At 46.7% G+C, this 15383-nt stretch overlaps 1 protein-coding gene across 1 annotated transcript in view; it reads left to right on the forward strand.

Moving 5' to 3' along the window:
* Positions 1-14817, forward strand: part of TMC5 (transmembrane channel like 5) — a gene marked incomplete at both ends in the record, with an annotated part of 43723 nt that extends 28906 nt beyond the window's left edge. The window contains 9 exons of the mRNA XM_081299106.1: positions 418-515; positions 1086-1181; positions 3601-3676; positions 3857-3990; positions 5570-5743; positions 8183-8261; positions 12165-12269; positions 13982-14024; positions 14771-14817. Coding sequence (XP_081155232.1) covers positions 418-515; positions 1086-1181; positions 3601-3676; positions 3857-3990; positions 5570-5743; positions 8183-8261; positions 12165-12269; positions 13982-14024; positions 14771-14817 — 852 coding nt within the window. The remainder of the gene's footprint in view (positions 1-417; positions 516-1085; positions 1182-3600; positions 3677-3856; positions 3991-5569; positions 5744-8182; positions 8262-12164; positions 12270-13981; positions 14025-14770) is intronic.
* Between the last annotated feature and the right edge of the window lie 566 nt (positions 14818-15383).

Consider the following 15383-nt stretch of genomic DNA (forward strand, 5'->3'; position numbering starts at 1 on the left):
GTTCACTGATGCTCTGTGAGGTCACCAAGCCCAAGGAAGGGGAGCATCCTTAGCTGTCGATGTCTCCCACCTCCTGAAGAAACGATTATCCCTGACTGAGAAATGGGACCTGGAGGGGCGGGGGGCGGGGGGAGATGAAAGGTTTTAAAAGGAGAGATCCTGAGAAGGAGGAGATGGGTTTATGTGGAAAGCAGGACTTAATGGCGAGGGAGGGACCCAGAGAGAGAGAATGGACACCCCTGGAAATGAACCTGGCTGTGCTGATCGCAGACAGTGGGGCTGCCTTTCTGGGTACACAAGGACTCCGTCCATCTGAGCTGCCAGTGTGTCCCACGGAGCACATGGAGCAGGAACGGAGCAGAGGGGCTGAGCTGGGCCATGTGCCTGCCCCCACCCCGACCCCTCTGTGCCTTGCAGTGTTGGGAGACGCTGATTGGCCAGGAAATCTACCGGCTCCTCCTGATGGACTTCGTGTTCTCTTTAGCGGATTCCTTCCTGGGGGAGTTTCTGAGGAGGTGAGTATTTGCCGTCGATGTCTCCCACATCGAATACCTGTGCCTGTACCTGAAGCTGTGCCTGAAGCCTGGGTCCTCCTTATGAATTTGGGAAATAGCATTCATTTAACAGCGGTAAACACTAACTAAATTTTTGTTGTTGTTTTGTAGCTCAGTGGTATTTAGCTTGTGCAAGACCCTGGGTTCTAACCCCAAAACCCCCCCCCCCAAAAAAAAAAAACACTTTTAGTTTAGAAGAGTTATTTGAACTGGGGAGTGCTGAGTTAATCTTGTTCAAGGTTTAATAAGCCAAAAATGATATAAAAAAGATAATAGGTGGGATATGTTAATAATTCAGGTAACTAAAATTTTCTAGAATTATTTAAAAACCATTTTAGTAGTACCCCACTCGACTGCACTGTATTAATTCCACTTGTGCCTCAATTATTTTTTCAAACACATGCTGATACTTGGAACTAACGACTTCATCCTAACCTGGGGAGGGTCTCTGCATCTGATGGTCCTGGCCCCTGGGGGTCTTTGGCGGGCGGGAGTGGTGGTTTGGGGACTGACCTCAGGACACTTTCACAGGATCATTGGGAAGCGGTTCATCACAAGCCTTGGCTTACAGGAATTTGACATTGCCAGGAATGTTCTAGAGCTGATCTATGCACAAACTCTGGTGTGGTAAGTCGGCTTGACCCTGACTGAGGAGGACTTGGCATTTCATTGGGGGGGGATCCCAAATTGTCCCCCCTCCCAGATAATTCGTTCGTGTCAATGAATTTAATTTATATTTAATTTAGCCAGGACTTTGGTGTTTAGGAAGCCTGTTAGGGCACCCGCTGGCAATTTGGAAGCTTACAAACCATTATTTCAACCAGCGGGTTTCCTTCGTGCAAGGTAAAAGGTAGAGATAACAGAACCTGCCTCACAGGGTTTCAGAGTGGATTAAATGAGAAAATGCACATGCTCAGAGCTTAGTGGGGATATGATGACCACTGTTATTTATTTATTGGGTACGAGGGATTGAACTCAGGGCCACTCGACCACTGAGCCCCATCCCCAGCCCTATTTGGATTTTATTTACAGACAGGGTCTCACTGAGTTGCTTAGGGCCTCACCAGAGGCTGCCTTTGAACTCGCAATCCTCCTGCCTCAGCCTCCCGAGCCGCCAGGATTACAGGTGTGCAGCACCTCACCCGGCGACACTGTTATCTTTATGAGCACTCTTTAAAAAAAAATTGTAAAAATTCATAGCAAGTATGATCACATGGTTGTGTGACCCATCTTCAGAACCTTCTCATCTGGCAAAACTAGAACAACTCTGTACCCAGTATCCGCCACTCCTTTCCTGCGCCTCCTAGTCCCTGGCAACCCCTGATCTACTTTCTGGTTCTGTGAATCTATGTTACACCATTAAAAAAAAAAAAAGTGGAGTCAAATAATATTGATTTTTTTTTTTTTTTTTTTTTGTCCACGGGTTGCATTTCCCTGCCAAAGCTGAACAATAGCTCCTTGTGTGCGGAAGTCCACATTTTATTTATCCATTCATCTGTCCACCACACGTGGCTGCCACCGATTGGCAATTGTGAATAGTGCCATTCTGAACACAGGTGTGCAGTTATCTCCTTGAGATCCTTTCCCCACTTCTTTCGAATATAGGCCAAGATGTGAAATTGCTGGATCCTGAGGGTACTCACAGGCACTCCTAAGTTTTTTTGTTTTTTAACAAATAATGACGCAGGGAATATCATAATATAACTGGTTTCTTTTACTGCACAACTGGGGATGGAACCCAGGGCCTCACACAGGCTAAGCAAGTGCTCTACCACTGAGTGACATCCCCAGCCCCTTTTATTGTTTTATTTTGGGACAGTGTCTCACTAAGTGGTGGAGGCTGGACTTCCACTTGCAATCCTCCTGACTCAGTCTCCTGAGTCACTGGGATTATAAGCACGCAGGATTGCACCCAGCCTAATGATGAATTTTAAAAGAAGATGATATAATAACAGAAAAGGGAGTGCATGTTATGGCTGAAGGGAGATAAGATGAGGAACGTGTTTCCCAAGCTTTACCCTTTTACACTCTAGTCTTGCCAGTCTAACCTGGCTTCTTTGGGGGGCACATTGCCACATCATCTGGTTTATTATCTACCTAGTATTTTTTTTTGGAATTGTTTGCCTTTTTTTTTTTTAAACTCAAATATATTTTTAAAGGAGTCCGCCGGTGCTAGTTGACAGAAATAACAAAGTAAACTGGAAAAAATAAGAACAATCCCACCCTGAAAGTCTTTACCTTGGAGCCAGACCCTGCTGTGTGCCGAGGCTCCTGGTTTAAGGCCTCATCCTGTTCTGGAAACTTGGGGGTTAGCGATGGGTAGAAGTTAAAGACATTCTAGCACCAAACTGATTTTCTTCCTGGGCACCGGGAGCGCTGAGGGAGAGCTGGAAAGAGGTGTACCCCCAAGCCTTGTCCCTGCAGGACCTCGATCCTGCTCCAATACCGGGTTGATTCCCTCATTTAGGACACACCAGGTTGGGGCTGCCGAGGGCCAGCGGGGGCGTTGGTGGTAGTGTGGAGTCGCTTGGCAGAACCTTCCCAGAGCTGGAAAAGGAGCAGCTGGGGGCCCTGGTTCACGGCCACGCCGCAGTCCCCTCCGCCCATCCACAAGGGCCGTCATGGAGGGTCCCAGAGCCCAGTGGCTCCAGCCATGGAGATTTGTTCTCTCACGACTCTGGAGGCAGGAAGCCCAAGATCAAGGTGCTGTGGGCAGGGCTGGTTCCTTCCGAGGGCCAGGAGAGAAGGACCTGCCAGTCCCAGGTCACCACCTCCCTGTGTGGTGGTCCCCCTCTAGGCTTGTGTTTAATCTCTTCTGTGAAGGACACCAGCCCTATTGGTGACCGGTCCCACCACGGTGACCTCATTTCAACTTAGCTCCCTCTTTACAGACCCTGTCTCCAAAGACAGGCATGTTTCGAGGTCCTAGAGATTAGGACTTCACCATGTGAATTTTATGGGGACGTGATTGACCCCTTCTCTCTGCGCCACCATGTGGGTCCCGACTCCTGGCCCCGCCCCTGGGCTCTGACTCTTGCCTTTTCAGGATTGGAATGTTCTTCTGTCCTCTGCTCCCCTTCATCCAGATGATCACCCTTTTCACCATGTTTTATGTCAAAAACGTGAGTCAGCCTGAGGTCACAGCCCCCACCCCCACCCCCGGGCTTCGCTGGGTCTCCTGGGACAGGGAGGTAGCTGGATCTGGGGGTGGGGGGCACGACAAGGGATCAGGCCCTCCCCAGGCGGGGTCCCTCGGCTGCTCCTCTGGTGCGGATGGGAGGGGACGGCACCTGTCTCTGCAGATCAGCCTGATAGTGAACTTCCAGCCCCCGAGCAAAGCCTGGCGGGCCTCCCAGATGATAACCGTCTTCATCCTCCTGCTCTTCTTCCCGTCTTTCACTGGGGTGCTGTGCACGCTGGCCATCACCATCTGGAGGTAGGGGACGGTGGCCTCGGGTTTGCTTCCCAGGGCCGGTTTTATTATTATCCAGACACGGTGAGGCCGAGGGATCAAGAGACAGCAGCAGGGGAGTCACTGTTTGTTATTCACCCTTCCCAGGAGGAGGGGACCCTCCATGTCATGGGGGGACACATGAAGCAGCAGGGGTGGGGGTGGGTGGGTAAGCACCTATACTGTGGTTTCCATGGTAGGGAACGGGCAAGCCAGGGTAGGTAGGATTAGGATTGGCTCCGGGGCCCAGGGCTGTCCTAAGTGGTCTGGTACCTGGCCGAGGAGTGATTGGGGCAGGGGAACAGAGGTCCAGAGACAGGAGTCTGATAAAGGAGCGGGTTGCAGTGCGGGCTCTGGATTGATGGGTGCAGCAGCCCGTCCTGGGTATACCATCCCAGGACCCAGCAGGCCCCTCCCCACACAGGCACGGTGCTCCCTTTGCCTGGCTCCTCCAAGTGCTTCGCCTGGGTTCCTTCTTTCCACTCTCTGACTCTCAGCTCCAAACCTGTCTCCTCGATCCGACCCTCCCCATCATCCGTGTGTACCTGATGGACCTTCCCACCCTCTTCGGTCCACACGTCCCCCCTCTGTCTCTCTCAGGCCTGAATTCCTTTCCATCATTCCACCATTCAAAGTCAGAAATGCCTTTGTCTAATTACTCATGGATTTGTCCAACGTTCCCACTCGAATGAATGGAAGTCCAAGAGGGAAAGACGAGGTCTGTCTTGTTTAATATAGAATCCCCGGGCCTACCAGCCCAGTACCTAGGAGAAGTCAAATAAACCTTGGTAGAAAGAGTGAAGGAAAGGGGTGGGGGGTTGACCTGGGGGAGGCAGGTGAAATTGGAGCCACCTGGGACTCAAGCAGCTTCTGGGCATGTTGCAATGTCCCCTGTCTTCCTATCAGAGCCCACTGGTCTCTCCCTCTCCTCCTTATTGCCCTCTGGTTTCTGCTGGTGCAGAACTGACTGCCCATGATGGACAGCTTCAGCCCCCAGAGCTAGCAGGCTTGCCTCTTGGGGTTTCCTAAATCGATTTTCAAAGAAAGCGACTCTCTGCCACCATTTACTTCTTTAATCCAAGGTACCGCAGAGGTCACAGCCTGTTCTTTGAATTGACCTCTGTTGGGTCAGGTGGTACCTTTGGTCCTAGAACCAGTCATTCCAGAGGGGCTGTGAGCCAGAGGGCTTCTTCTGGAAGGGGAGTGTGGGTAGAGAAGGCAAGACCTGCTGTTTCCAGTCGCAGAACCTAAAAAGGACCCTGGCTAGCCGGGCGCAGTGGTGCACATCTATAACCCCAGCGGCTCGAGAGGCTGAGGCAGGAGGATTGCGAGTTCAAAGGCAGCCTCAGCACCTTAGTGAGGCCCTTAGCAACTCAGCGAGACCCTGTCTCAAAATAAAAAAAATAATACTAATAAAAAGGGGCTAGGGATGTGGCTCAGTGGTTGAGCGCCCCTGGGTTCAATTCCCAGTATCAAAACCAGCAAAGCAAACAAAAATCCTGGTTCTAGAATGCCCACCTCTGAGTCTGGTGCCAGAGATGTTTTTCCACCCGGGTTTTTCCAGACTGAAACCTTCGGCCGACTGCGGCCCATTTCGAGGCCTGCCTTCCTTCATCTACTCTGTCTACCGCTGGATCGACACCCTGAGCGGGCGGCCCGGCTACCAGTGGGTGGTGTGGATCTATCACAACCTCATCGGCAGCGTGCACTTCTTTTTCATCCTCACACTCATCGTGTTGTAAGTGGGGTGCCTCCGGGAACCAGGGGGGAGGCCAAGAGCTGCTGTCGTTGGCACAGGATGAGCCCAGCCCTCGGGGTGCTTTGGTTGCAAAGCAGAGACCTTGGGCGTACCTTTGTGTTTGGGATGGTCCCGACTCCACCTCTGAATACGTAGTTTTCTATTTTATTTTTTATTGGTTTATTTGTTTGTGGTGCTGAGGATGAGAACCCAGGGCCTTGTGCATGCCAGGCAAGCGCGCTACCAGCTGAGCTATGTCTCCAGCCCTGGTAGTTTTTTAAAAAGAGTTCTTTGAATATCTTCTCTGAGTTTTTTGGTCCCCAAGGTATATAAAGTAGAGCAATATCCACTTTGCCCCTTTCGAGAGATGATAAGAGAATAAAATGAAAAGAAGGATATGAGATCTTAGGAAAATTATAGGTATGACTCCTTCTGGGATTGTGGTATGGAAAAAAATGGTTTGGGCATTATTGTTACATTAGGAAATTTATTTATTTATTTTTTTAAGAAAGGTCCATTTCTGGCTTCTAATAAAAAAAGTAGGTTTGTTACCCCTGTGCCTATTTTCCTGCACAGAGTAGTTGGTTGGTTGATTATGGCAGTTGCTGATGAGAAGCTTGACCTTGGTGTCATTTGACATGGCAACTTGTTGTTTTTCTTTCTTTCTTTCTTTTTTTTTTTTTTAAAGAGAGAGTGAGAGAGGAGAGAGAGAGAGAGAGAGAGAGAGAGAGAGAATTTTTAATATTTATTTTTTAGTTCTCGGCGGACACAACATCTTTGTTGGTATGTGGTGCTGAGGATCGAACCCGGGCCGCACGCATGCCAGGCGAGCGCGCTACCGCTTGAGCCACATCCCCAGCCCCTTGTTTTTCTTTTTATCTTTTAATATTATTTTAGTTGTCAATGGATCTTTATTTTTATTATTTATATGTGGTGCCGAGAATCGAAGCCAGGGCCTCCCACACGCCAGGCAAGAGCTCTACCACTGAGCCCCAGCCCCTGCCCAGGATGGCACCTTCTTGTACAGAGAGTCAGAACTCAAAGGCACCGAGTCCCGGAGCCAGGTGGTGTAGACAGTGTGGGGTGATCCCTCCACTTCACAGAGGGAGGTGATGAGACTTACAGAGATGGGATGACCTGCAGAGACAGGTTCCGGGCCCCAGGGCCTGTTAGTGGCAGGAGAGGCTAGAACCGGGTCTCCCGGTCCCCACTTACGCCTTCCCTCCCCCGCACCACCTTGCCACTGGCTTCCTGAGAATGCTGAGTTCTCCTGATGGCTTTGCTCCTGTCCCCTTCTAACTGACTGGGTTTGTGTTCTTTGCAGTCACACTTCTGACACCAAATGTGTGTGTGTGTGGCGGGGGGTGGGGTGGGGGAGGCTTGCCCTTTCACACCAACCAATTCTTTAACTCCCCAGACACCAGCTGGGTGTCCTACGGTTTACTTTAGTTCTGACATTCATGTCACACTCCACAAGGGATCAGTCCTATGAGTCCACCACCACTTCAGACGCTGCTCCCAAGACCCAGGGGACCTGCACTTCTGACCGACCGGCTATCAATCTGAGGGTTCCCCATAGCCCCATCCTCAGATTTGATAATTTGCTAAGATGACTCATAGAACTCTGGAAAATACGATTACCAGTGTATGATAGAGAAGGTAACTCAAGGAGAGCCAAGTGGAAGAGATGTCAAGAACAAGGTGTGACGGAGGGGGTGGCATGGTGACTCCACGTCCACTCCTAGGCAGGCATGCTTGATGATGAAATCTTTGGTGTTTAACTTGATTTCCAGCCATTCTGTCCTGCCCGCCGTCACGAGGGTCAGGCACTGAAAGGTCCAACCCTTTCATCATACCTTGGTCTTTCTGGTGGCTACCCTCCATCCTGAAATCATCTGAGGGTCTTTGACAACCAGACATTTCATTCACATTCAAAGGACACTCTGGAGATGCCAAGGAATTTAGTGTTGGTGTGTCAGGGACAAAGATTAGTTAGGTAGACAGACAGACATACATCTGGGAGCTTGTTAGAAATGCAGAATCTGATCTCTGCCCCAGAGCTACTAAATGAGAATATGCATTTGAACACAATCCCAAGAAATGTGTATTACCTGAAGTTTGAATGGCACTGTCCAAATCCACAAGCTCGAGATGCATCTTGGAACCATGCACATGTCTGACTGCACGCCCAGAAACATGCAACTCGCGGGTCTGAAGACCGGCCATGGCGTGGGTCTTATCTGCACCTCCCAGGTAGTCCCATGTGCAGCCTGGTGAAGAACCATTACTCTATTGCATTTAGCCTGAAACTCCCGGTGATTGGAACTTTCAGGAACATAGTGGAGTCAAAACCCATTTGCAAGCAAATATTCCAGTCCCCTTGTACCCAGTTGGCATTTGGAGCCTGCAACTGTCACCCTTTCCCTTCTTCTCTTCCAGAATCATCACCTATCTTTACTGGCAGATCACAGAGGGAAGGAAGATTATGATCAGGCTTCTCCATGAACAGATCATTAATGTAAGTCTCACTGGGCCCTGTGTCAGCCTTCTCCTTTAAAACCCTTCATATCAGACATTTCCAAACATACTCCAAAACAGAGACAGTAAATAGTAAAATGAACCCCCATAAGCCCACCATCCAGCCCCGGCAACCATCAATCAACCTTTTGAAACTCTCATTTTATCTATACTACATCTTCCCTGCAAATCTCTGCATTATTTTAAAGCAAATCTTAGGCCTGGCATTATTTTTTCTTTATCTGTTTAAAATTTTATATGCATCTCTTTGAGATAAAGACTTTAAAAACATACCCACAATATCCTCATTGCACCTAAAAGAAAACTTACCAAGAATTGACTGTGATCATCTAATACCCAATGTCAAGCTTCCCCACGGTTCCTTCCAGAGTCTTTTTGCATCATAGCCGAGCAACACTGTTCACTGTAGCGGATCTGCTATTTCCTTTGTGAGCCAGTGACTGATTGGGAGCCACAGCTGGAAGCCAATGCCCAGCATTACAAGAGAGTATCGAACCAAATCTCACTAGCCTGGAAAAGAGCAAAACTCCAACTCTGAAGTTCAGATTCTACTGAATATGCATGATTTTCACAATGTAGTAAAGTTGGAAAATCACAAGTCAACATCTTCTTGGGGACCCTCTGTACTTCATGGGTGGTGCTGTGCCCCTCTGTGACATCCCCTTCAGATAGACAATGTCTGACTGTCTAATTTCTGTGATGTTAAGAGCGATTGCTGGTCAGAGCTTCTTCAGCCCCATGGATCTATGATAGAATTCCCATCAACCTTTCAGCTAATGGATTTAGTAGGCTTTGATGTGTGTGTGGCCTAGAAGATCCATTTATATCATAGAGATAATAGAGATAAACCTAGTAATTTTACCATTCCTCTGAGTGCACTTATTGACTGGAATTGTATTAACAAAGACTTCTTATCAATTATACAATTACCTTGAAATGCAGCACATAGAGGAAAGTCAGGGTAAATGCATGATTTGTTTCCTTTATCTCATCCCACAATCCTTAATTAAATTGCATCTTCAAAGACTTTATTCCCAACTAAGGTCATATTCACAGGTCCTGGCATTTGAACTTGAACATATCTTTTTAAAAGGGGACACTATTCAATCCATTACACCTAACAACTTCCAAATACAGCCTATGGGGATTTTAAAATTATCATTATGAATGTAAAGTTTAAGTATATGTTAATATCTTTAAATTACAGTCATTTTTTTAAACTTAGGGATCATTTTTCTTTTTAATATTTATTTTTCAATTGTAGTTAGGCACAATACCTTTATTTTATTTATTTATTTTTATGTGGTGCTGAGGATCCAACCCAGGGCCTCGCACGTGCTAGGCGAGCTCTCTACTGCTGAGCCACAACCCCAAAATTGCAGTCATTTTTATGCTCAAAGAGTCTCATTATTTGCTAGGAAAAAACCTAAAGAATTGAATTAACTTCTGAGTTCTTTTGACATGACACCAGAAGTATTTGATAGGTTCCTTACTCTCCGAAAGAACCAGGTGTTCTAGGTTCATCTTGGTTCATTTCCTGTTACAGAACAGGAAGCAGCTGTTCCTTCAAAGAGTCTTTGGGAAATGGTAGAGACTGTAGTCTAGGCACGGGGGTGCTTATTGATCCTGGGCTGATTTTCTGTCCTTCCAAGTACTAACATGGCTGTGATATAAGATCTTGTATCTAGACATTTGGGAAAGAAATAGGACTCCCTAGTGTCTTATCTACTTATCTGTGGGGTTTCAGATAATTTGAGTTTATTCTTTCAGAAGGTAAAGGAGTAATGCTCTTTTTCCTCACCCCCAGAAGCTTTACCAATGCTCCTCTGATGCAGACCTCTAAATGTCTTGGGGAAAATCTTATGCAGATCTCAACACAGGAAGGATTTGATTCTAAAGCCTTGGGTTTGTAAAGGCAGTGCCAGGTAAACCCGGGAGACGTTTGGATGACGTCATTTGAAGGCAGCATGAGCATCACTACAGACCTTCCTGCTTGGGAGTCTCACCCAGAGGATGGACCCCAAAGGCAGGGGCATCATCTCCAGAAGAACCCAGTCAAAGGCTTGGGAATAGACTTTGCAACAATCCTTCTCAAAGAATGACCACCGGCATAAAATGTTAGAAATACAAATTCCCGATACTTCCCTATTCAGGCAACACGTAACATTTACTGAGCACTTACATGATGCCTGGCATTGTTTTAAGTGATGAACAACAACAACAACAACAACAACAACAAAAAAAAAAAAAAAAAAATATATATATATATATATATATATATTATTGAATCCTAACGAGGGCACAGGCGTTTCTTTAAACTCCCCATTTTAAATTAGGGAAACCAAGGCCTTCAGATTGCATTGATTCATAATACATGGAGAAACAGAAAACTCCAAAGTTTGTGTTCTTAAACACAATATCGTTTACCTCTCTGAATAAAAATTGATTGGGGAAAGCCTAGGAGTTTGCATTTTTGCACACTCTTAGGTAACTCTAATTCATCCTAGAGAGTGGAGACAGCTGCTACAGGTCAGAGATTTCTAAACACGTTGGCTACATCCAAGACACCTGGAGGACTTGTTGAAAATTCCCAAGGACATTGTTTTTTCCTACAGAAGAATCTGAATTAATTAATAGAAGAGGAATAAGAGAAAATAGCTTTGAAGCAAACAAGACCCAGGAGGAATATTCTACACATTTCCTGCTGCAGGGATTTTCAAGGAGGTGATTACACTCTCCAAGGAGAAGACGTGTTCCCTTCCTTAGTTCCTCTGTCCAATTTTGAATTGTTCATCTCCATCAACACAGAGATCAAGTGGACCAAGGAAACCCACTGGACAGCCTTTGGGACAGAGCCCTGAGCTCTGGCATTCTCAGCAGGAAGACAGGACACGGCCAGGCAGTACCAGGCTGTAGAATAGGCTCTGGGACAGGAGTGTGCCAAGAAGGGGGACACCATTATAAATGCAGGTTCTTGAATCCAGAGTCATAGACACCAACCATGGACCCAGACAGAATTTAGGCACAAGCAAGGCTTTATTTACGGCCAGAAGTGAGACACAGCATAATCCGAGAGAGTCCGGCCGGCTCAAGCAGAGATCAAAGGTGTACAGTTCCATGGCAACTGTGGGGTGGGAAAGACTCAGTCTCTTGATGTCATCACATACGTAGAGGTGGGACCTCAGTTCACCTGTGCTCTTCTTCACGGAACACCTGTCTCATGACTCTCCTAGCTCCATCTAGGGGTGTGCTTTTTACCATTCAGGGACTATTCTACACCTGCGTTTGCCCCAATCCCAATTCCCCTTATCTTTGGGGAAAGTTTCTAATATTGCCATTTTCAGGATAGGGTAGCCCCACCTTGTTTGACGGTAGCCGGCATTTCTGCTGACCACAGAGTCTCAGAAGGCTGAGCTCACTTTCCCAGCTTCCCATCTGTGGTGGGTTACCTCACTCTCCTAGTCTTGAAGTCTTCTTGATCTTCTAACTCCTGGTTTTCTGGCCTGGCTGAGAAACCCGCATAAGACTCAGAGCTCACTTGGCTGTCTTTTTCCCCTGAGAGGTATTATCTTAATCCAGGGGATCCTGGCTGTGTCAATACTGAAATCTTCAGTTATTTCTAGTTCTAGGCTAGAGGAGGGTCTTGCCCAAGCCTGGTAGGGGAATTGCTTTGGAGGAGCCTCTTATAATGCAGGAGAGCTCTGGGGATCCGGGTAGGGTGTCACTGGCCTTGCTGTGAAATGCTTCTTTTCATCAAAAGAAAATATGAAAACAGTCTCCATCCCACTTCTGGTACCTTCTTTTAACCAATTTCTCTTTAATACTACACCATCATTCATTCCCCCATGGTTTGATTTTTGTTTTTCTTTTTCCTTCTTGGCAGGAGGGCAAAGATAAGATGTTCCTGATAGAGAAGTTGATCAAGCTGCAGGATATGGAGAAGAGAGCCAACCCCAGCGCACTGATCCTGGAAAGGAGGGAAGTGGAGGTGAGGCCAGAGGCTGCCCTGGGAGCTCAGGGATGCAGACTAGCCCTTTGTGAAAAGTGCATCGGGAAACTAGAGACCAAGCTGTTGGGGGTCACATAAGGGCTCTTCACTTTTGATGTTTAAGCATTTCTGAGGTTTTTCAATTTAAAAAAAAAATCAATTGATACCAGGTGCACTGGCATACTCCTGTGATCCCAGCAACTCAGGAGGCTGAGGCAGGAGGATCACAAGTTCAAAGCCAGCCTCAGCAACTTAGTGAGGCCCTGAGCAACTCTGGAAGACCCTATCTCAAAATAACAAATAAAAAGGGCTGGGGATGGGGCTCTGTGGTAAAGCATCCCTGGGTTCAATCTCTAGTACAAAAAAAAAAAAAAAATCAGTTGATCATTTAACATATTCCATGGTTGGCTTGTTCTAGATGCTGGATTGTTGGGAACAAAACAAAGCCCCTGTCCTCACAGAGCTCACATTTGTTTTCTAAAACCTGCTGATGCAGGGCTGGGGATGTGGCTCAAGCGGTAGCGCGCTCGCCTGGCATGCGTGCGGCCCGGGTTCGATCCTCAGCACCACATACCAACAAAGATGTTGTGTCCGCCGAAAACTAAAAAATAAATATTAAAAAATTCTCTCTCTTTAAAAACAAAAAACAAAACAAAAAAAAAAAAACCTGCTGATGCAGAGGTATATCCTGCTGAGATGAAAAGTACCCTGACATCTCATCCCACCATTAATGCTTCAGTGTATATTCTTCCAGATCTTCTTTCCCTGGGCCCGGGCAATCACGCCTCTATCTACTGACACTTTATTTAATTACAAAAGTGGGGCCATATTATACAAATAGTATCATAACTCTACCACGATATATACCTAACACTGTATCTTGGATTATTTTATTCTGTACCTATTTAGCCATTTCATTTATTCTCAGGTGTTTTTTTTTTTTTTAAATACTTAGAATAGTGTGTAACGAAGCACTTTTTGTTAGAATTATCTTAGGCGAGAATTGCTGCCACAGGTCATGCATGTAATAATGCTAAGAGATATTGCTGTATTCTGCTGACTTTAGTCCTGCCAAGAGGGTATAAAAATGCAGAAAGTCCTGCTCCAATTCCAAAGCCTCTGCCCACTTTCTTGGTGCCCTGGAAAATACAGATAAATAGGAAATCCACCTTAAATCAAATGGAAGGTGTGATTTTGAAAGGAGTGATCTTTTTTGTTTTAATATTTACTTTTTAGTTTTAGGTGGACACAATATCTTTATTTTTATGTCATGCTGAGAATTGAACCCAGTGCCTCACGCACGCTAGGCGAGCGCGCTACCCCTTGAGCCACATCCCCAGCCCGGAACGTGTGATCTTGACACTGTAATTTATTATCGGTATCGGTCGCATGTTAATACTGCCAGCATTATTTGGGGAAGGGATCTAGAGGCTCAACTCGAATCCTCTCGGCCACCAGTCATGTTTGTACCCTCGTCACCTTAGGTCCTAATATGACCTGGCACATTGTAATCACTCAGTAAATATCTGTGGAATGAATGAATGAAATCATTGTCCCTAAAACACAATACTTCTGTGGCAGAGGCTTGGTCTTAATCACCAGTCCTTCGTTTTAAAGTAATGAGAAGTTCACAAAACACACCACCTGTGCTACAAGACCCAGGATCTACGTTCTTTCCCAGTGACATGGTGGCCTTTTTCCTTTCTTTTCAGCAACAAGTGCCTTTGCATTTGGGGGAACAGGCTGCTGCTCCTGGTAAGCAATGGAACTGTCAGAGAGTAAGACACTAACTTGTCCCAGTTCACGACACAGCCCAAGGCAGAGGGTCACAATTGCTCTGTGGATCATGGGCTGAAGCAAAAACAGGCTGAAGCAAAAATCCAAGGATAATTCTCGTTTTCTGTGTGTCCTAAGACGGGAGTTTGCAACGTCACCAGAACCTGGTTCCTCTCTGGGGTTGTTTTCCATGTTAGTTTGTTTTGCAAATAGTCTCCTCCTGATAATTGCAAACCTTTTTTTTTTTTTTTTTTTATCAACCCCTCATATCTCTTTGGGTTCAGTCTAGTAGGAAAGAACAGGGGACCTAGAATTTTCCGGGCATTTCATTGGATCTGCTGGGGCAGTTCGCCCTTCCATGAGCCGATCGCTGTGGCTTTGAAGATGTGGCGGTTTCCTTGGTCAGATCTGAGTGACATGCTGCAGCTGTGGGTACAGCCATAGAGATGACAGGCACTGAGAGAGGGAGGGGTGACCTCCCAAGGAAGATCTGGGGTTGATGTCAGAAGGGGAACAGATGCTGGGGGCGGGGGGGGGGATGACAAACCAACCCTTTTGTCTTTTGTGGATAGCGTTTACTGGGACAGCATGGCAGGAATTCAAGGGAGGATTCCAGAAAGTAAAAGGGGGGAGATCAAGGAGGCCTGAGATCCATCTGGTCACTCCCTTACAGAGACAGGGCGGTGTGGGTTTGCACTGACCACTCTCTCCTGTGTCCAACGCAGACCTGCGATTCAGGCGATCCTTTCAAGAAGATAATCGAAAGGTGTGACGATCCTCCTAAAGAGACACCCATCAAATGAAGAAAGAAGATAAAAGGGGGAACACTTCTTCCATGATACCTGGGCCTCTAGGAAGAGGAAGCCGCACCTTAAGCAGGAACCGGAACTGACCTTCAGTGTAAATGCCAAAGTCAAATTGGGCCACCTCTGCTACTTTTGAAACCCAACTGCTGATTTTTCAAGGTGGCCTACTCCAGGATTTCCCAGTAAAGACTCTTGTGATATTGAAATGACCCCACAAAACCATGGTTGGAGATAATCTGGGAATAGTCCATTTTGTCTCCAAGAATTTTTGTTTGTTTGAACGATTGGTCCTTAGGAATCTCTCTTCCCAGAGTTCCAGGACCTGGCAAAGGTTTACAAACTGGTGCTAAGAAAAGTGGCCCAGATTGAATAAAAACGTGATACTCAATCAGGGATACAAAGTGTCTGAATTGTGTAACTTGCATTTGTTGGTGATTTAGAATTAAAACATCCCCCATGTGACCCAAAGGTGCAATGAAGTCTTATCTCTGAAACTTTATTCCATATCAAGTACAAGAGCTTTGGGGTTAGA

The sequence above is a fragment of the Spermophilus citellus genome (genome assembly GCF_964194105.1).
Source record: "Spermophilus citellus genome assembly, chromosome: 6".
In the NCBI taxonomy this organism is placed as follows: Eukaryota; Metazoa; Chordata; class Mammalia; order Rodentia; family Sciuridae; genus Spermophilus; species Spermophilus citellus.